Source organism: Aethalodelphis obliquidens, unplaced genomic scaffold, assembly GCF_003676395.1.
Source record: "Aethalodelphis obliquidens isolate GAN/ISIS:26980383/991018 unplaced genomic scaffold, ASM367639v1 scaffold8, whole genome shotgun sequence".
In the NCBI taxonomy this organism is placed as follows: Eukaryota; Metazoa; Chordata; class Mammalia; order Artiodactyla; family Delphinidae; genus Aethalodelphis; species Aethalodelphis obliquidens.
The window spans coordinates 3333350-3355930 of record NW_020837952.1 but is presented as its reverse complement, the minus strand read 5'-3'; the positions used below and the strand labels follow the sequence as shown (position 1 = coordinate 3355930).

The following is a 22581-nucleotide window of genomic DNA, read 5'->3' as shown; positions in this document are numbered from 1 at the left end:
GGCTTTAAAATGTTCCTGAGTGACGAAATGTGCCCTGACTCTCCCAAGTAGACTGTAGGCTTGTCCTTCTTTTGTTTCTCCCTTCAGTGCCTAGAACAGTGTTCACCCCAAGGTTCTGAGTCATGGCAACTACAAGGATACACTAAAGATAGGAATACAGGATTAGGTGGTAGGTCAGATGCCAGCAGACAACGTAAGTGACAAATTAGAAAGGAGACAGAGAGGAAAGAATAGAAAAAAGGAGAAAAGAAGATAAGGAACAAAGAAAGGAAAGGGTTGAGGGGAAAATAATATGTGGTCTCAAACTAAGTATGAGTCAGCACTTCAAGGCTGGACAAAAATAAGCAACAGATCCGGGGTTCTATAAACCACAGAGAACTGGGAAGCTGATAATTCTGTCCTATCCTGGCCAGGGCTCAGTCTGTTAGAGTGGCCTGTGATAGAGTGAAGAAGGAACTGAAAGGAGAAGGCTAAGAGGGTGACAAGTAGCTTTTCATAGTGATCGCTGAGGACCAGACAAGAGGTACCGGGAGAGTTAACATTACAGCAGGAGAAACTGGCTAAGACCAGTCTTGCAATTTATAGGCTGCTGTGTCAGCAGAGGCCTCTAGAACGGTGTATACACCAAAAGAAGCTGGGCTAGACAGGACACCTTTATTCCCAACTCACAATTCACTGCCACTGAGGAACTGGGTAACCTTGGGCAAGTCACCAGCCCTTTCTGTTACTCAGTTTCCCTACCTAGTTAACTTCTAAAGATGTTTCCTGCTCTAATAATACTATATGATTTGGTGACGACCAATTTCAGTTCCCAAGGGATTGGCAATGAAGACGGTTTCTTAGGAAGCAGTGGCTGGGCTGCACTGCTGAGGATTCCTGACAGTGACCCAGGTATCAGCCTCCTTCTGCTAGTGACACACCTGTTGTCATCGCCATCTCTCCTCAGTGTTCCCACAGCACCACAGTCCTCCCACTTGCCCCCACTTCTCCCCACCCACCGTGAAGTCCTTCCATTTCCTTCACTTTGCCTCTTCTAGACCATCCCCACAGCTAGCGTTATAACAGAATAAACCCTAATGACCTATTACTTGAAATTTTTGTATCCATTTCTAGAAATGAATTAAGCACATAACATTATAAACATCTGATTAACAACCTACCTCAACTTCCAGACATTAAGCATCTTGAAGTCAGGGATCACATTTTATTTATTTATTTATTTATTTGCGGTACGCGGGCTTCTCACTGTTGTGGCCTCCCCCGTTGCAGAGCACAGGCTCCGGACGCTCAGGCTCAGCGGCCATGGCTCACGGGCCCAGCCGCTCCGCGGCATGTGGGATCTTCCCAGACCAGGGCACGAACCCGTGACCCCTGCATTGGCAGGCAGACTCCCAACCACTGCGCCACCAGGAAAGCCCAGGGATCACATTTTTAAAATTTATTCTTGGCTTCCCCAACACTCAGCAATGCCTGTCACATGGTTGACCCTGAGTGCAATATGCCTTTTTGGGGGAATGACCTGAAAAACAATAGCAGAGAAGGCCCTCCAATTTTGTCTCAGACCTCCAGCTTCCCTCGCCAGTCCTTAGGAAGTGTATTTTGTCCCTCTTCCTTTCTTTCGGGGCATTTTACTTGTACTATAAAATCCTTGAGTGAGCAGCTCCTCCAAACCCAGAGTCCTAATTCCCAGCTATCCCCTCAAACATGTCAGGGAGTTACTTTCTTTTCTTTTCTTTCTTTTTTTTTTTTAAAATGTGGTCCTCTCTGCATTAGAAATTAAGTTGAGTTTTATTTTAATTAATTAATTTATTTATTTTTGGCTGCTTTGGGTCTTCGTTGCTGCGTGCAGGCTTTCTCTAGTTGCAGCGAGCAGGGGCTACTCTTCGTTGCGGTGCGCAGGCTTCTCATTGCGGTGGCTTCTCTTGTTGTGGCGTGTGGGCTTCAGTAGTTGTGGCATGGGCTCAGTGGTTGTGGCGTATGGGCTTAGTTGCTCCGCGGCACGTGGGATCTTCCCAGATCAGGGCTCGAACCCGTCCCCTGCGTTGGCAGTGGGATTCTTAACCACTGTGCCACCAGGGAAGTCCCAGGGAGTAACTCATTTGGAGACCTACTACCTAGAGAAGAAACTGTTATAATCTGAGCAGTCCCATCCCAAGTTACACAATTGATATCCTCTCTCCATCTAGTACACTGTACTAGTTCCTCCAGCCAGAAAAATCTGCTCCCCACCCCCAGCACAGGCTTCCATACCTTCATCCTCAGCCTTTTTTCAATAAAGGTCCTCTCCTTTCCTAAGCATCCTTGTTTCTACTTCTAGCTCAGTTGTTCCTCCCTTTCAGGTCCAGATGTGGAGTTCTGTCCCCTTTGCTCAGCCTACCCCTACCAGATCTAGGTTTAGAGCTGTGAGTGAAAGAATGTTGCCTGCCGTATCAGTAAACAAAGGATGTTGCAGCCACCAAGCCATCACACTACAGCACCCCCTCCCCCAGTGGTGAGCCCTGAGGGAACTCAGGATAGAAACAGGATACTGACCATCAAGCCATCAGCCACTGAAGCCACCCCCAGCCCCAACAGTTTACCCTGAGGAGACTCAGGATGAGAAAACACAGCGTACTGGCCCCAGATAGCTGAGGTGCATATCAAAGGAGTGATTTCAGTGAGCCCAGACTCTTGCATCTTCCCACAAATAGAAAAGTGCCAAATTCCTTAACTTGAGGTATCTGGTTTTCTTTAATTAACCATAATCTTTTGATGTTCTGACAACCTGGTCTTTGTTGCAAAAACTCCTACATACCCTGGCTCCTCCCTTACCTCTTCCCGGCAGTCTCTCAGAGCTACTTGAGAGGCCGTGTCCCACGCTTAAGTCCTCGGTTTTGTCCGCCAAATAAAACGCAATTCTCAACTTTTAGATTGTGCTTTTTTTTTTTTTTTTTTTCAGTTGACAGAGCCAACCTCCTCTCTGGTAGAGGGTTTCCATCTTTAAAAACTGCACCCTGGAGTAAGAAACTTTACTTGGTGACCCAGTACACACACCCATGTAAGTCAAACCCGTTTTCCCATACAACATTCTTTTTATTTATTTATTTATTTATGGCTGTGTTGGGTCTTCATTGCTGCGCTCAGGCTTTCTCTAGGGCATTGAGCGGGGTCTACTCTTCCTTGCGGTGCATGGGCTTCTCATTGCGGTGCCTTCTCTTGCTGTGGAGCACGGGCTTCAGTAGTTGTGGCACATGGGGCTCAGCAGTTGTGGCTCACCAGCTCTAGAGAGCAGGCTCAGTAGTTGTGGCGCACGGGTTTAGTTGCTCCGCAGCATGTGGGATCTTCCCGGTCCAGGGCTCAAACACGGGCTCGAACCCGTGTCCCCTGCTTTGGCAGGCGGACTCTCAACCACTGCGCCACCAGAGAAGTCCCTTATACAACCCTCTTGCTGAGTGGAAATCGCAGTATTTTCTACCCCCTTGTTTCAGTTATCCCACACACACACACACTGCCGCTAATCGGTTACAGCTAATTTGGCTCTCGGGGAACACTGAGTCTTGGCGCACGTTTGCAAACTCTTCAACGGGGCTGGTGTTCCTCTACCTCAGGGCCGGAGGGTTTGGAGCGCCGCCTGAGGGCAGGCCCGCCTTTCCCGCCTCCTGGGAACAGGCGCAGGCCCAGCCCCCGCCTGAGCCCCACAGGTGCCCCATTGGCCCCTCCCCGGGCCGCACCCGGGAGCCGGACGGGCTTCGGGGTAGGGCCCCGGGGCGCCACCGGCTGGGCCTCGAGTGGGCCTTGCAAGGGTCTCCGTGAGGGCCGGGCGCCCTGGGCCTCAGGCAGCCTCGGGCAGCCCAGGGTGAGCCCGAGGCGGCGGCGGCGGGGCGGGGTGTGCGTCGCGAGGCCCGCCCGCCCGACCGGATGCGAGGCATGCCGGGAACCTCGCTTCCTCCTCAGGGGCCCAGAGAAAACCACAGGGCTCCGGGCCAGGGCCTGCTGCCCCTGGGGAGCTGGCAGGATGGCCGAGGGCAGGGCGAGCGGCGCCGCCGGCCTCTTCGCCAAGCAGGTGCAGAAGAAGTTCAGCAGGGCCCAGGAGAAGGTAGGCAGCCGGGAGCCGAGGCCGAGGCTCCACGGGGCGACCAGGGCGTGCAGGGCGCTCGGGGCCGGGAGGCTGGGCCGCCCTCAGGGGTATCCGATTGACCTCGGGAAACGCGAGCGGGGACTGGGTTTCCATTGAAACAGGCAGATTTGAGAGAAAGCAGAACCTTGCCTGGTCTTGGGCAGGGATGGGGGAAGCTGGGAGACGCTTCCCACGGTCTCTCTCAGGAACCTTAAACAACGCCCAAGCTGACCCAGAAAAGGGGAAAGAAAGGAACTAACGTTGGTGACTGCTGTGTAGCAAATTTTGGCCTCGCAACCCAGCGAAGGTGGTATTTTTTACAGATGATGAAATTGAAGGTTCAAAGAGGGTCATTTCCCAGAGTCATAAGACAGTACTGACCAGCTGGCCTGCCAGCGAGCATCACCCGTTAGCTGGGACCGGGAGGCCAGGAGGACTAGAGGAATTCTGCCCAATTCGCTCTGTACCTGACCCGGCCTGGCCGCGGGGTGTTGCTTAAGCTGATGCAAGCAGAAGCCCGTATCTGCTTCCTGGGCCTCGCTTTGGCGTTGGAGAGTACCCTGTTCAGGGTGGGGAAAGAGCACTTCTTTTTGCATTGTATCGTCGGGTAGCTGTGGGTGGCCCTGCTCCATCTAGGTAGGCTGTCTGTACGTCCGTCTATAACTTGCCCACCTACAGAGACGGTGTGGACGCTGCTCCACACACTTCAGTGGCATTACTGTTTCTACCCGTTCAGAGTATTTTCTTTGCTTCTAGCCTGAACCCCTGCTCTCCACCCACCAACACTCTGGTAGGTGAGATGGTAGGGGTAAATGAATAGGCTAGAAGAAAAACCGGAGGGAGAGAGCGATAAGGACCTGGGAGAGAATTTTGGTTTTCTAAGACTTTGTGGTCTTAGAAGCATTTGAATGAACACCATATGCTTAAGAATTTAAATATTTGTATCATCTTCCAAAAGAGGAGCACTAGCTTGAGTGCTGGGAAGGATTAAAGGCAGCCAGCTCTCCCAAGTGGGATTATCAACAGAGAATTGATGGAATATAGATGTAGTGCCTGTGTTTAAGAGGCTCACAGTGGAAGGGTAGGGGGAATGTGTGTGTTTTTTCCCCCGGTCTTTGTCTGAGGAAGCTGGGGTCATGTGAAAGAGCAGAGGAAAAGGAAAAGATTTTTGTGTGGCTAGACTTTGTTACTTTACCCTAACTTCACCTTGATCATGGTTTCAGTCTCTCCAAAGGCTGTCTAGTTACAAATCTGATAGTGATCAGAGCCTGTGGGAAGGTGTAGTTAGAAGTGGTTTGTGGAGGAAAAGGAGGTACTAGGGAAGAGAAGGCCAGCTACTAGAGAAGAGAAGGCCAGCTACTCTATGGGTTGGAAAAACAAAAAGAAATCGCCGAAGACCAAAAACTCGTGGATAATAGTTATGTTTAAAAGACACAGCAATTGATTTTACCTCACGCTTTCACCTGTCCTCATCTAGCCTATCAACACTACGCCCTTGCTTTAAGATTTCTTTCCTTTTTTAGCATGGGCTCCGAAGCCTCAGGTAAATAACATCCCTGCTCTGAGCTTCAGATTCTGCGTCTGTAAAATGAGAATTGATGTTCAGTGATTTGGAAACTCAGTTTGGTGAGGACACCAAAGTGAGAAGGGGAGAGGGCGCCTCAAACCTCAGAGTCAAGTATTTCCCAAAAAGAGAACCAGCTGCCCAGGTACACCCTGTTCTTTCTTCCTAGTCTGAACCCTGAGAAGGCAGAGAGAGGAGCAAACTCAAATCTGCCCTGAGGAACTCCCAGGTTGTTGCAGAAAACAAAGAGATACTCTGAACCCAGACTTAGACACAAAGGCAGACATTGAACTTCGAGCTGTACCGCTGGCACCCTAGGGGTAGTGGATGTTGCCTGGATAGAATGGGAATGGCCTAGGTTTGGGAGAAAGAGCTCAGCTCAGCCTGCCAGAGTTTTTGAGTCTTGGGAAGTTATTGAAGGCAAGATAAAGAGGGAGAATGTTATCGTCAAAAGAAAGGACTCACTGGGACACTGCAGTTTTACTATAGGCAGTTGACTGTAATCATCTGAGTAATATGTAACAACTAATGTGTCAAATATCAAGTGCCTGCTATGCACAAAGCACAGGAATATAAGAAGGACGTGATATCTCCCTTTATGGAGCCCACATTCTTGTGATATGATCTCACTTCATCTTTTCAACTCTTTGAGCATGCTATTAGTATCCCCACTTTAGAAATGAGGAAATGAGTCTCAAAAGAGATTGGCAAGTGGCAGAATTATCACTGAAACTCAGGTGTCCTGCCTTAGGATCCCAATCGCAGGCTGCTCTCTTTACAAGTTTCCTGAAAAACCACTCTAACATCTGTGTCTCCCCACTTCCTCCTGTGCCTGCCCACTTCCTGCTGATCTCGAAGGAGCAAACCTAGGAGTGAAGGTCTGGGGACTGTTAAACACAATGGAGATGAAGCATTCTTGTTTTATTTTCCAGTTCCTACTCAGACTCAACAGGAGTCTGGCTTTATTGTGTTTTTACAGTACGATACATCTTCATGTTTCAAACTAATACTTTCACCATCTGTTTGTGATTTCTCTGTGGCAGACTTCTCAGATCTCCCCCAAGAAAGGGCATTCATTGTTTACCACTCGTTTGTTGGTCTTTTCATCTGTTGACTTTTACTCAGCTTGTATCCCAGAGGGTTCAATCAGCAATATTTACAGAAAAACTCCTTTGTCCGAGATACTGGGCTGGACCCCGGGAGGGAATTTAGAGATAAGCAAGAGGCATTCTTGCCTGCTAGAAGCTTACAGTCTAGTTGGGGGTTTTTTTGTTGTTGTTTGTTTGTTTAAAGTAAATAAGTGACCTGAGAGATCTGCTTGTCCGTGGGAAATTCAGAGGACAGAAGAATTGAGAATAGAGGGAGGTTTTGTAGTGAAGGCTAAATTTGAGATAGGAATCATGGCTGATTAGTAGTTCCTCAGGCAAGTGGTGAGAGAGCAGTCCAGCTGAGGAATGCCAGCATGAGCAAGGCGTGGAATCTGGAAATCCTTTTAGGCGGAATAGGGAAAAATGCAGCTGAGCTGGAGCTCAGGGAGTGGTGGGAGAAAAGGCTGGAAAATGTATTAGGGCCATATTAAGGAGAGCCTACTTTAGAATATATCTTGAAAATAAGGGTTTTTTACATAACTACAGTATTATCACATCTAAGAAAAAATTTTCTAACAAAATTCCATAATGTCTAATATCCAACCCCTCTTCAAATTACTCCAATTGACAGAATTAACTAAAATATAAAACATGTCTGCAGTGATTTTTTTTTAAGCTTTATACTTCCACCCCAACCTACACAAAAATTAAAATAGGTCAATGAACACTGGAATATTCTTCACCTGTTTCACCAAGTGTTAACATTTTGCCACATTTACTTTCTCTCTTGTCCCTGCTCTTTCTCTTTAAATAATCTGTATTCTAACTTCTCATCTGCTAGGCCAGGCAAACTGGGGTGAAATTCTCAGTGCAGGACTTTAAGGATTGGCATTATATGAGCTTTCATTAGTAAATAATCCAAAGGTAGAATTATTAATTCTTTCAACAGACATCTGTAGAGCATCCCTACATCCTCCTTCCTCAAGGAACTCTATAGTTGAGGAGGAACATCTACAACATAGTGTAGGTGCCCTGACACATGGCCCTCTTGCTTAAGGCAACAAATACTTTGGGCCCAGGGCATTGGGTTATGTTTTCAGGGTGATCATACTCATCTTTTCAGTTTCAGAGTTGAAGGTGGGAGTGTTCCCTCAACACACACACTCCCACACCCTCCAAGCCTTCTTGCCTTGAGCCTTTTGGCGTTTGGGGATATTGTTCTGCTCCAGGGCGTGCCACATTGACTCTAGACTGAATTGACACCTCTCTCCTTTCGGCACCCCTCCCCGCACCCCCAGCAGAAGAACCAAGCCCCAGTCAAAGGAAGGGAGGGGTGGCAGGAAGGAAGTGAGAGCTGCCATTACCACTAAACAAGGTGGTGTTGCAACTTTCTGGTAGAGGACAGTGTTTGGTTGGGGGCAGAGGGTGGAGCCTGGGAAGATGAGCGACTCTGCACACCCAGGGCCGGCTGTCAAGTGAGGTGGAGTAGAGAGACACAGACAAACACATATGGCTAAACTGAAAAGGAAATAAAGACAGGTATTTATAGGGAAGGGAGTGGAACTAGACAGAATGATAATATTTGTATTAAGTACTCACCATAGAGCAGCACTGTGAAAGCAATTTATGTGTATAGTATCATTTAATTCTCCCAACAACTCTAGGAGATATTATTATCTTAGTGGGGGAAAGGGAGTTCTGTAAACTGAGGCTCTAGAGTTGAAGTGATTTGCCCAAAGGCTTATAGCCAGTAAGTGGAAAAGCCAAGATAGGGGCATATATCTGTCTCACTCCAGCGACCTTGAGCTTAACCACCATAGAGAGAGCTCCAGAAGTGAGAGATGTTAGCTCCAGGATTAAGAATGGAGACACCTTAGTCAGAGTCTACATAGAGCCGGTCTCACGCCCAAGACCTGGGCGCTCTTCCATAAGATTCAGAGTCCTTCGCAATGAGACTCCAATCTCCCTTTCTAGTTTCCTTACCCATCACTCCCCATAACACACCCTAAACCAGTCATGCTGAACCATCTCATGAAACTGCCATGAATTTGCATACTCCTGTGACTTTGCTGATGTTATCTTTGCCTGAAATCCTCTTTCTATCCTCACCCTTTTTACTTTATTTCAGTCTAGCAAAATCTTTTTCTTTTAATATTTATTTATTTATTTGGTTGCACCGGCTCTTAGTTGCAGCAGACGGGCTCCTTGGTTGCGGCTTGCCTGCTCCTTAGTTGCAGCATGCAGGCCCCTTAGTTGTGGCACACAGGTTCCTTAGTTGTGGCATGCAAACTCTTAGTTGCGGCATGCATGTGGGATCTAGTTCCCTGACAGGGATCGAACCCTGGCCCCCTGCATTGGGAGTGCAGAGTCTTATCCACTGCACCACCGGGTAAGTCCCTAGCAAAATCTTAATTCAAGGCCCAGTCCATTGGTTCCCTCCTGTATCAGTCTCACTCTCCTTCCTGTTGTAAGTATTAAGTATCTATTTGCTGGATACTGAGAAATACAGATAAGGCAAGTGCCCAATCCTCAAGGAGCTCACAGTTTAGAAGGAGACATAGATAAATGCAAATAATAAAATAGTGATAGGGGAATTCTCTGGTGGTCCAGTGGTTAGGGCTCAGCGCTTTCACTGCTGGGGCCCGAGTTCAGTCCCTGGTTGGGGAACTAAAATACACAGCAAGCAGTGCAACATGGCCAAAAGAAACAAAAAAACAAAAACAAAAACCAGTAACAGGGGCTTCCCTGGTGGCGCAGTGGTTGGGAGTCCGCCTGCCGATGCAGGGGACACGGGTTCGTGCCCCGGTCCAGGAAGATCCCACATGCCGCGGAGCGGCTGGGCCCGTGAGCCATGGCCGCTGAGCCTGCGCGTCCAGAGCCTGTGCTCCGCAATGGGAGAGGCCACAACAGTGAGAGGCCCGCGTACCGCAAAAAAAAAAACAAAAAAAAAAAACCAGTAACAAAAGTGTATACAGGTACAGAAGTTGTAACTGCTTAGGAGGGAGCCATTTAGCTTGATTAATGGGATAAAGTAGATGTGATTAAGTGTCACAAAGGATATAGAGTATGAATTAGGTCTTTTTAGATAGTTGGCTGATGATACGGTGAGGAAGAGCATTCTGGAAAGAGGGCATTGGGTTATGGGTTTATTTAATATAATACTCTCCCCCATGCTGAAAACCACTGTAAATAACAGCATCTACAGCAAGCAACAGTATGGCTTATTAGAAAACTAAAGAAGTGTGAGAGAGAGAGACTGGTAGGAAGAAGGAATGCTGAGAGCTGAGGCTCAATGAAGGGTCAGATCATTGAGACCCATATGTATGCTAGAGTTAGAACTATAACTTGTAGATACTTTTTTTTGGCTGCGTTGAGTCTTCGTTGCTACGCATGGGCTTTCCCTAGTTGCGGCGAGCGGGGGCTACTCTTCATCGCAGCGTGCAGGATTCTCATTGCGGTGGCTTCTCTTGTTGCGGAGCATGGGCTCTAGGGCGCGCGGGCTTTAGTTGCTCTGCGACATGTGGGATCTTCCCGGACCAGGGATCAAACCCGTGTCCCCTGCGTTGGCAGGTGGATTCTTAACCCCTGTGCCACCAGGGAAGTCCCATATTGGGCATTTAATAAAAATCTGTTGAGCAGATGAATGGAGAATCATCAGAAGGCTTTAAGCAGCAGCATGATAGACCAGGCCAGGTGGAAAACAGTGAAGGCCTGGACTAAAGCTGTGGCAGTGAGACTGGAAATCATGGGATGGTTTCCAGATGGTGAGGGATTCCATGAAGGAAGTGAGAGAAGTAGTTGAGGGCAGCTCCTGATTCTGACTTGGGTCTGGGCGATGGTGGTGCCTCCTTCCAAAATGGGGTTACAGATACAAGAGTCAGGGTCTTCCTTGTTAGAAGTGAGTGTCCCCTATGAGAACAGGAGCTGTGCCTTTCTCGTTTCCATGTCCTTTGCATGAGCACTCAGATCAGTATGATGGTTGGCTCTCCCGGTCCCAGGGGAGAGGAGATCAATATGGACAGCCCTCACTTCTAGCTGAGTTTCAAATGCATTATATCAGGGCTTCTCAAAGTTTTCCACAAGGGCCTTCAGAAGAAGAGAGTCTCCTGCTCGCCTCTCTGACCTCATCTATCTAAAGGAATCTGCTGCTATGGCTGGAAGAGGGTCTCTCAAGTAAAAAAATGTCTTCAAGCCTCATGTTTTATCTTTAAAAGCCATGCACATTTTACATTCTTCTAATTAATTCTTGTTTTAATATAATACTCTCCCCCATGCCGAAAACCACTGTAAATAACAATTTCATTCCAGGAACATATACCTTATTTATTCTGGTCTTTATATATACCCCCTAGTACACTGCTGCATATCCCCAGGAGTACCCCAATTTGAGAAGAACCATAAAACATGATTGATTTTTCAGCAACATGCTATATTTCTAATTCTGTTGGGCTGATATGAGTACCTCCCTTAAGTTGCACCTGAGACTCTGAGAGAAGCCAGGGTCAAATGAGGCCAACAGTTAAGAGAGACTTGAGTATAACAGTGTGGACCTCTCTGATTTATATCCCCAGGTACTGCAGAAGTTGGGGAAAACTGTGGAAACCAAAGATGAACGGTTTGAACAAAATGCCAATAACTTCTACCAACAACAGGTAATCTGGAGGGTGGGAAAGGGAAGCTTGGAGGAAGAAAGAAGATATGAGGGCCGATTGGCAGAAGAACAGCAGGTTCTGCAAATCAGCAAGCATCCCTAGTAACCCATCCTCCCCCCAGGAGTAAGGGCCACAGGGTGACCTGCTGCTTATCCTTCTCCTGGGAACCACAGAAAATTACCTTTCCTGTTCCTGCTCACTCTGGGTTTAGGGGTACAGACGAGTGTTCTTCTTTTCTCTTGGTGGTTCCCCCAGGGTACAGTGACATCACCAGGTCCTTAGACAAAATCAAAACAAGTCCCTGTCACCTTAGTTTCTGGCTTACTGTCTTCCCTAGGCTGCCTCTCTCCCACCCTAAGGGTCTTCTCATCTCAGTGGCCCCATGTTTTGTTGCCTCTTTGTCCACTGCATCTACCTCACCAAAGCCATTTATTCTAAAACAATATCTCCATCTTTTACCTGTCATTCTCACCCAAACCTCCTGTTCTCACTGTTCCTTCTGTCTTCACTGGACGTTATGGGTAATTTTATGTAGAAAACTTACTTTAAGAAGTGGATAACAGGTCACTGCAGCCAACTCTGAAAATTCTATAGTACACATGCAATTGGAACAAGAAAAAATATATAACTCATATATAGTAACATTAAAAAAAAAAGAAGTGGACAACAGTTGGTGGCCTGCAAAAGGGGAGAGGCAGCTGGCCAGTCAGCGGGCCTTGGAGAGCCGTGTTTCCAGAGCTGCTGGACGTGACACCCTCTCCAGACCCAGCATGTGAATGCCAGGTGGCTGCCATGAACTACGGAGCCATGAGGATCTACAGCAAAGGACATTTCCAGGGTGGAGTTCATGTCAAAAATGAAAAAAATAGCCATCTTTAAACTCTGAAAACTGATAACAAACCAGAAAAATCCAAAAGTAAGCCACTTTGGGGAAAAGTATTTTACATTGACTTACCTTCTGTCACTGTATCTGAAAAACTGCCAAAGGACATTAAGGATCTGGGACGGCGAGTTCAAGAATTTCTCAGTAAAGATATCAGTTATCTTATTTCAAATAAAAAGGACAAATTTCTCGTGTACCAAGCCCTGAATTTGCGTATAGTGCAGAAACCACTTCACCTTATTCTAGCCATGATGGAAGTTCATTTGAGTCTCCAGATTCAGTGTGTTTGATCAGAGGAAAATTAGTGGTCGAAAAAGCTAGAAATGACCATGATTTTTTTCCTTCAAATAGTATATTATCAAATGCCTTGTCATGGGGAGTAAAAATTCTTCATATTGATGACATTAGATGCTACATTGAATAAAAGAAAGTATTTACTCAAGAAATCAAGCACTTCTGTAAACGATGTGGGGAAAAGAATAGGTATTGGTCCACAAAAAGCAAGAACAAGTAGACTCAAAAAGCCTTTTGTAAAGGTAGAAGATATGAGCCACATATTCTAAGTGAGCAGCACAGAAACTTTGCACAGAGTAATCACTATCAAGTTGTTGATGGTATTGTATCTAAGTTAGTTTTTGATTTTGTGGAATATGAAAGGGACATGCCTGAAAGAATAAAATACAGTATTAGATCCATTTCTCCTATTACTGCAACTGTCCTGAAAAAGCCTGAATATAAAGAAAAGCTAGAATCGCAACATACATCTCAGACTTCAGGGAAAATAACGTACAAGTGATTGAGCAGAGTTTCCTGTATAAAGAAACCCAGGAACCCGAACAAAATGTGTTTATTTCAGAACATATTCCCTACTTTTCCAGTGAATTGAGAGGGCTTGATGAGACAACATCTAATAAATGTTCCATTTTAAATCCAGCCGAAAATGACATAAAAGAAAATTTTACACATCTACCTCCACATAAAAATGAGCAGGAATGCATTCCTGACATTTCTGAACAGAAATTAATTATACATGAAAATGACTTAGAAGTAAGGGTAGATCACCATCCATGTAGGCCACAGACATGTATATACATTTCTAATTTCAATATGGATAAGAGTGCATCTCAACCAAAACGAAAGTCAGATGCTGTGCATTTTCCAGCACAGGATCTGAAGGAAAAGGACCTTCATTCAGTATTTGGTCATGATTCTAGTCTGTTAGCAATAAACAGTTTACAGGAACATCTAACAATTCAGGCAAAGACTCCATTCCAGAGTCCTCCTAGGAACCTAGTGAATGTGACATCAAGAATACAGGTAGTTTACCTTCTGGTAAAATCCACTGGAGAGTGAAAGTATTATAAGGAAGAAAAATAAAATCTGGAACCAAATGTGGAGTTTGATAAGAAGAGAACTGAACTTCTTACTACGCAAGAAGAAAACAATCTATAGTTCACCACTACAATCTCTACTGAACTTATTTCAGACTAGTGAAGTCAGAATTTTTAGATTTCACAAGCTGTGCTGAAAACAGTGGTATATGTGATATTTTAGATACTTGGGAAGAGGGAAATTCAAATAATCTGTTGTCAATGTTTTTCTCTTCCCTTTCAACCTGTATACTTACTGGCTTTTGACTTAAAGTAAATAGCTTTCAGAAGTGATGAAGATCATATTCTTGAAATTTTAAAAACTTGTATAAAAATTCTTACTTTTCTTTTGCCAAGTTTGTTTACAGAACCAAATGTAAATATTAACAATAAAGGTGATGTTTGCATTTTTCTGCAGAATTCATTACCTGTTACAGAAAAATTATAGAATAAACTTGTGGCTCACTTTTTAACAAGGGGGGCAAAGAAGTGGATTACAGAGGTTTAGGATATTGACTTTCCACCTCTGTGTGCCAGGCATCACATTTATCTCATTTAATTCTGACATGAGTCCTGGGAATTGGATCCCCTCTTTATAATAGAAGGGAGTTAGTTATTAACTTAAATGAATATCCAGTTGCAATGCAATTCTGACACTAAATACCCAGAGTTAGTTCAAATTTCACAGGTTGAGGGCATAGTCCGCCACTAGACTACCTCACTTCAGACACCATCTGTAAACCTCCAAAGTTCCCAGGCCACCTGCACTTTTGACAAACTGGCTACAAATGTGGGGGTTCCTACAGACCACTCATCTTCCGTAATTCACTAGAATGACTCACAGAACTCAGCAAAGTGCTCTACTTAATTACAGTTTTATTATAAAGGGTACAAATCAGGACCAGCCAAATGAAGAGACACGCAAGAGGAGGTCTGGGAGGATCCCAAACATGAAGCTTCTGTGTTCTCAAGACACGTCACCTTCCCAGCACGTTGATGTAGGATTACCAATCAGGGAAGCTCACCTAAACTTCAGGTGTCTAGAGTTTTTATTGTGATTTCATCACATAGTGAATCATTCATAGGCCGTGTGATTGAACTTAATCTCTAACTTCCCTCCTTTCTGGAGGTCATACTGATATCACCTGTATGAAAGCCCCAACCCTCTAATCACTTGGTTCACCTTTCCCACCTGACCAGCCACCATTCCTGAGTCATTTGTTTAGCATAGACACAGGTATGATTTGAGAGGCCCACCATGAATAACAAAATGCCAAGGATTTATAAGTTACTTCTCAGAAACCAGGGCCAAAGACCAGTCAGATTCTTTACGGTATGATGTAAGAATTATATGGAAAATAATTCTTTAAAATTATATTAGGGACTTCCCTGGTGGTGCAGTGGTTAAGAATCCACCTGCTGATGTGGGGGACATGGGTTCGAGCCCTGGTCCGGGAAGATCCCACATGCTGCGGAGCAACTAAGCCCATGTGCCACAACCACCGAGGCCGCTTTCTAGAGCCCGCAAGCCACAACTACTGAGCCTGTGTGCCACAGCAACTGAGCCCGCATGCTGCAACTGCTGAAGCCTGTGCGCCTAGGGTCCATGTTTTGCAATAAGACACTGCATTGAGAAGCCCGCGCATGCAACAAAGAGTAGCCCCTGCTCGCCACAACTAGAGAAAGCCCATGTGCAGCAATGAAGACCCAATGCAGCCAAAAAATAAATTTATTTTTAAAAAATTATATTAAAAGGATATTAGCTATAATCTAATTCAGTAGTTGACTGTATCAGGATCATTTGAGAAATAATGCAACATCTCTGGTACTAGGGCTTGGGAATCTATATCTTAAACTTGTTTTAATGGAAGATTTCAAATGTATACTAAGATAGAAAAACCTGTATAATGAATCCACAGGTACCCATTACCCAACTTCAATAATTTATCAACTCTTGGGAATCTTGTTTCATCTATGTCTCTACCCACTTTCCCCATCCTTGATCATTATGAAGCAGATTCTAGATATCATTTTATCTATAAAAATTTCATTATCAGTCTCTAAAGATAAGGACTTAAACTATAACCACAAAATCATTATCACACCTAAAAATATTTTTCTATAAAACATTTAATCATTACAACAAATCAGAAGGTATATCAAGAGGGAATTCCCTGGTGATCTAGTGGTTAGGATGCTGTGCTCTCACAGCCCAGGGCCTGGGTTCAGTCCCTGGTTGGGGAACTAAAATCCCACAAGCCACATGGCCAAAAACAAAAAAAGTATATCAAGAAAAAAGTGAATTAAAAATAATGATTTCACACCTCCCATGCTACAACTACTGTTGTTTTTTTATGCTTACAATTACTTTGCTATGTATGTGTATGATCTCTAAATATAATCCACAACAAATAAATAGGTTTACAAGTGAGACTGTTCCATTCTTACGGTTTTGTAACTTGACTTTTTTTTTTTTTTTTTTTGTGGTACGCGGGCCTCTCACTGTAGTGGCCTCTCCCATTGTGGAGCGCAGGCTCCGCGGCCATGGCTCACGGGCCCAGACGCTCCGTGGCGTGTGGGATCTTCCCAGACCGGGGCACGAACCTGTGTCCCCTGCATCGGCAGGCAGACTCTCAACCTCTGCGCCACCAGGGGAGGCCTGTAACTTGACATTTTTACTTAATTTAATACAAATATCTTTTCAGATATTTCAGATTAAATATCCAGCTAAAACATAAATTTTAGTAATATCTTAAAAATCAGCAATAATTTTCTAATACCATAAAATATTCAGTGTTCACACTTCTCTAATTGTGTCATTTTTTTAACAATTTGTTTAAATCAGCTATTTGTTGCCATGTTTAATAAATCTCTTAATCTGTAGGTTTCTAATCCCTCCTTTTTGCAGTTTCTTTATTGATGTTACTGGGCTGTTTTCCTGCAGTTCCCTGCAGTCTCTAAATGTTGCTGATTGCATCTCCATGGTATTGTTTAACATGTTACTCTGTCTCGTATTTTCTGTAAATTAATAGTTAGATTTAGAGGCTTGATGAGATTCAGATTTTTGTTTTTGTTTGTTTTGGAGGCAAGAATACTTGTTATTATAGGTATTATAGTCTTCCATCTGGAGGCACATAATATCTGGTCGTCTCCTTTTTTGTGTGGTATTAACCATAGGTGATCATTAACTAGAGAATCTGTGTTTTACATTAAGCTTTCTATGTTTATTATGCAGCAGCTAGTCTGAGAACAGCATTTGGCAACAACCGCTGATCTAGTCTAACTCCATCAAAAGGAAATAGGATCTGATTGAGAGGGAAGTAGTATAATCAAGGTAATATACCATAAGAGTTGCAGAGCTAGGATTCTAACTTAAACCCTGTGCTTTTTCCCCTCTACCTCACAAGGAGGCCACCCTGGGCCTCTTCACAACTCCAGTTACTGTTCTACTTCCAACTCCAGGATAGGAATCCGTAAGTTGACACCTGCTTTGAAAGGTTTCTGACGCTTGGCCCATTCTGTCCCTCAGTCCTTTCTCTACCTTATAGGATAGACCTACAATGGCAGATGTGTGGGTAGAAAGGGTAGGAGATGAAGGAAGGGCCATCAAGAAGAGGGGGCTTCCCTGGTGGCGCAGTGGTTAAGAATCCGCCTGCCAGGGCTTCCCTGGTGGTGCAGTGGTTGGGAGTCTGCCTGCCGATGCAGGGGACGCGGGTTCATGCCCCGGTCTGGGAGGATCCCACGTGCCGCGGAGCGGCTGGGCCCGTGAGCCGTGGCCGCTGGGCCTGCGCATCCGGAGGCTGTGCTCCGCGGCGGGAGAGGCCACAGCAGTGGGAGGCCCGTGTACCGCAAAAAAAAAAAAAAAAAAAAAAAAAAAAAGAATCCGCCTGCCAATGCAGGGGACATGGGTTCGAGCCCTGGTCCGGGAAGATCCCTCATGCCATGGAGCCACTAAGCCTGTGCTCCACAACTACTGAGCCTGCGCTCTAGAGCCCACAGGCCACAACTACTGAGCCCATGTGCCGCAACTACTGGAGCCCACGCCCCTCAACAAGAGAAGCCACCGCAATGAGAAGCCCGCGCTCACCGCAACTGGAGAAAAGCCCACGCACAGCAGCAAAGACCCAACGCAACCAAAAATAAAAATTTTAAAAAAAACAAGAAGGAGAATAAGAGGATTAGATGGGACAACCCCCTCAGAATTCCCTATGTGAGCCTACCAACTAAACACCACTTGGGCAGGGAAATAATTTGAGAAATGAAATGGAGTTAGGCTAGGAATAAGGAAAAACTTTTCTCCTGAGAGAATGATACACATAGTAACTGGTGTTTGAACATGCTTGGGAAGTTTATTTAACAAACATTTTATAAGTACCTGCTGTATGCCAGGCACTGTGCTAGATGCCAGGACTTCAACTTGAATAAGACAACATGCCTATTCTCAAGGCTCTCACAGTTTAAGGAGAAAGACAGCGAAAAAAGTCAGGTCTGAAGCTGGACCTAGGTGTCTGAGATGAACGGGAGGAAAAAGGACAAGGTCAAGGAAATTGAAAGTGAAGAATTCCAGAAGTTGGACCAGTTGGTCATGTGCCCTACCTTTCACCTGCAACCAGTTTGTAGGTAAACTTTTTTTTTTCAATTTATTTATTTTTGGCTGCATTGGGTCTTCCTTTCTGCGCACGGGTTTTCTCTAGTTGTGGCGAGTGGGGGCTACTCTTCGTTGCGGTGTGCGGGCTTCTCACTGCGGTAGCTTCTCTTGTTGTGGAGCTCTAGGTGCGTGGGCTCTAGGTGCGTGGGCTTCAGTAGTTGTGGCACACGGGTTCAGTAGTTGTGGCTTGCGGACTCTCGAGCACAGGCTCAGTAGTTGTGGCGCACGGGCTTAGTTGCTCCGCGGCATGTGGGATCTTCCTGGATCAGGGATCAAACGCATGTCCCCTGCATTGGCAGGCAGATTCTTAACCACTGTGCCACCAGGTAGCACCTGTAGGTAAACTTTTTATTAATAAATAAATAACACTTCCAAACATCCCAGTCAGATTTCAAGGCCTTGACACTTGCCTAGGTTCTTAATCAAATTTCCATAAGTAATTTTTCTTTGAGGGCTCTGTTTGCTTCCCCCTTTCCCTTTCCTCAAAACACATACTGGGTTGATTTTTCCGTAACATCTTATGGAAAAACCCGAGCAAACTTTTTGGCCAAGCCAATGGGAAAGAATTATTTTCGTAAAGCAACACTTTAATCTCTTATTTCTGGTAGTGACAGCTGCTTCCAGTTCATTGCCTTTAAAATCACATCTAACAATCGAGCTTCATCTTTCCCTTCTGGACCTCGATTAGATCAAGAACTGTCAGCACTTGCTCAGGGTTGGTCATGCTCTTATTTTGCTGAGTGTTTGGGATTCTGAGTCCATTTTTCTCTAGCAAGTTGGGAACCCCAGGACAGGCACTTCTTCTCCATCCTCAGAACCCCAGTCTCTTAGGAGGTAGCTCTGCTACCTGAGTGCTTAGGACACACTTCCAGAGTGAGTGATTCATTAACTGAGGGCTGGGACTTTGTATCAATATAAGGGATGGGAAGGACTAACACAGACTCCTTATGGTACTGCCAAGAATTTTGCAAGGACTTAGAGAGCAGAAGTGATAAAATCATAACATTTAGAGCTAGAATTAACATTTAGAGCTAGTCTTACTTGGTATTTACAGATGAGGGAATTAAAGCCAGAAAAGTGGAATCACTTGCTAGTTGGTAGTAGAAACAAGTTTTTGACTCCCAGACCAGTGGAAAGCTAAGACTGTGAGAGTCACATCTGTCAGGAGAGAAGAAAGATGCTGGGATTATTCAGCCTGGAGACATTTCAGGTCAAAGGAATAAAATGACACAGGTGCTATCCCACCACCCCACCCTCTACTACCACTACCACCACCATCTCTCTCTCTCTCTCTCTCTCTCTCTCTCTCTCCTCTCAAAGGAAACAGCAGGAGCAGAAAAGAACTTTGACCAAAAGACTTGATTCTAAAATACGGACTGTGGTATAAATAGTACCCTTAGTTTTGAACAGTGTACATACAACCTGTACCACCATACGTGGTAGCCTTGATCACTGATCTGATTTTTCAGGCCATATAATATCTAGTGGGATAAAAAAATTAAGAATTTCATTTGTAGAAATTATGCAAGATCGGGCTTCCCTGGTGGCGCAGTGGTTGACAGTCCGCCTGCTGATGCAAGGGACACGGGTTCGTGCCCCGGCCCAGGAAGATCCCACATGCTGCAGAGCAGCTGGGCCCGTGCTCTGAGCCTGTGTGTCCAGAGCCTGTGCTCAGCAACGGGAGAGGAGAGGCCACAACAGTGAGAGGCCTGCGTACCGCAAAAAAAAAAAAAAAAAAAAGAAATTACGCAAGATCGTTTAACAGCTTTTGTTATTCAAACATGTATTTTGGAGACCAAACCTTCATGGTGAAGTAAAAAGTTGGATTCATGTTGTTTTCTTTCAAGAAAGAAGTTAAAATCCTTGTTAACTTTTATAATCCCCAAAACTCTTTCAAACCATGGTTATCACATTTTCAAAACTCTCAAAGCTATACCTACCTACCATATCCATGTTTAAAAGCTGTTATGTACATTTAACATGTTAGACTGTTTAAACTTTTTTTTTCTGTGAATGAAAAGCAAAGAGGAAGTGAGACATCTTTCCTGGTGAATGCTAAGTGTTTCTGAATTTTGTTAACTGACTGAATCTGTCTCTATCATGCTGTTGAAAGCACTTTCTCAAGGTCACCAGTGACCTCCAATTACCAAGTTCAGTGATTTACTGATTCTTCATGCATTCTAACCTCTCTGAAGTATCTGGTCCTTCTTCAGTCATCAGAGGATGCTGTCTTGATCCTCATTTGCTATAACACACCTTATGGTCCCAGTTCTTCTCCTACCCCTTTGACAGTGCCTTAGATTCCCTTGAGACTGTGTCTTCGTGTCCCTTAAGCCCTGGCATTCAGCCTCTTGAAAAGGACTTTTAACCTGAGGTATGGTCAAGAGTTTGGACTGGCTCAGAGGTGAGCTGTGGAGGCAAGAAGATGGATAAAATAATTAATCCAGTTTCCTTTGTTTACTTGACCAAGTAGACCTGGGTTTTCTGCTGCTAAAATTAAATAATAATGATTTTTCCCTCAAAGAATTGCACAGATTAAAAAATTAAGTTATTAGATAGAATTTTCTGAATTTTCAGCTTTTCTCTCATAAATTTTTTATACTTTTGGTATGCTCAATAGCCTACCTATAATGAGCATAAGCAAATAAAACAAGTGAACAAGTTCACAAGTATTTTTATCATGTACTGCAAAATGGATCTTAGCTCAGATCATCTGAACTGAGGATCACTGGCCCTGTACGATACCCTTGATGTGGACTGCACCTTTCAGTCCAGTCTCACGCTCCTGTAGTCAAGCTCCAATGTCAACAGCCTGGCCTCAAAATTCCTTCTCACCCAACTGGAAACTAGAGTTCACATAGAGGAGAGAGACCAGAATGGGAATGTGCTTTAGACAACACCGTGAGGAACAATTGAGGAAGCCTCTGAAAAAGAGGACTCGGTGCAAGCCATGTGAAAGACATCTTCAAACCTGTGTGCAAGAGAAATTAGCCTGCTCCAAATACAGAAGGCCAACCTAAGACCAGTGGGCAGAAGTTCTAATAGAGCTATTAAAAAATGAAGTGCAAACTAATAGAACATTGTAGATCAAGTATACTCCAATAAAAGTTAATTAAAAAAAAAACCTATACATTGGTCAAAATCTTCCTAGAGATGACACAATTTAGTTTCATGATGGTGAACCTAAATTTTCCTAAGACCTGCCTATAATTAGGCCTGGTAAAGAGTGTTATTGATTAAAACATATAATACAGGAAAAATAAAAAAATGAAGTGCATGGGAGAAGAGGAATGGCCTGTGTGAGGCTGCAGAGAAGAAGAGGGCCTGGTGTCTATAGAAAATGGTAGCAGTTTTTCTACCCAGAGAGGAAGGTGTAAGTCAGAGGATCACATATATAGTGTCACATAGGACTCAAGTTCCAACAGAGGAACTATAGGTTCTAGTTCACTGGAAGGGAGAACAAACAGAGGAAAGAAGACATGCCAGTGCAATGGGAGCAATTTCCCAACTTAAAATTTGCCCCAAAAGAGATAACCAACGACTTCTTGGTAAAGAGAGTAGAGGCTAATATATAACAATTGCAAATGTTTGAAGAAATTCCAGGATTGATTTCGCTTTTAACCTACTTTTCAACTTTGACTTCTGGAGCATCTTTCCAAATATATCTCTTTAGTCATCAAAGGCATTTCTCCCTTTCAGGCGGAAGGCCACAAGCTATACAAGGACCTGAAGAACTTCCTCAGTGCAGTCAAAGGTGGGTATCAGGGAGCACAGGGGGATCCAGAGGGCGTTTATGCAGCTACTAAGAGGTCTGGGGGATGGGAAAAAAAAACAACCGTACTCAGGCTTTTCATCACTTGCCTGTGCCTGACTCCTGGATATTTGTGGGCCGAGGAAGAGTAACTTTTCCTATCCCAGCCCCATCCACCTTCTCTGACTGATAACCCAAACCTTTTGAGTTTGTCCTTTTGGATTGGAGCCACTGACTTGTCTGTCACCCATATGATTATACCAAACTACTTGATGGTAGGACTGAGTTCTCTCCTTTCAGTGATGCATGAAAGTTCAAAGAGAGTGTCAGAAACCCTGCTGGAGCCACTGACTTGTCTGTCACCCATATGATTATAGCAAACTACTTGATGGTAGGACTGAGTTCTCTCCTTTCAGTGATGCATGAAAGTTCAAAGAGAGTGTCAGAAACCCTGCAGGAGATCTACAGCAGCAAGTGGGATGGTCATGAGGAGCTGAAGGCCATCGTAGCGGTAAGAGTATTCTGGGCT

The 22581-nt window shown here is 44.8% G+C and overlaps 1 protein-coding gene and 1 pseudogene across 2 annotated transcripts in view; both read left to right on the top strand.

Annotated features, from left to right (window-relative positions):
- Nucleotides 1-3940: 3940 nt before the first annotated feature.
- The window catches only part of BIN2 (bridging integrator 2), a 33347-nt gene continuing 14706 nt past the window's right edge, over nucleotides 3941-22581 (top strand). For both annotated transcript variants that reach the window (XM_027106310.1, XM_027106309.1), the window contains exons 1-4: nucleotides 3941-4075; nucleotides 11320-11400; nucleotides 22001-22055; nucleotides 22469-22563. In XM_027106310.1, the coding sequence (XP_026962111.1) occupies nucleotides 3995-4075; nucleotides 11320-11400; nucleotides 22001-22055; nucleotides 22469-22563 (312 nt within the window). In that variant the 5' untranslated portion in view covers nucleotides 3941-3994. The remainder of the gene's footprint in view (nucleotides 4076-11319; nucleotides 11401-22000; nucleotides 22056-22468; nucleotides 22564-22581) is intronic.
- On the top strand, nucleotides 11407-14403 carry LOC113620457 (protein DBF4 homolog A pseudogene; annotated as a pseudogene).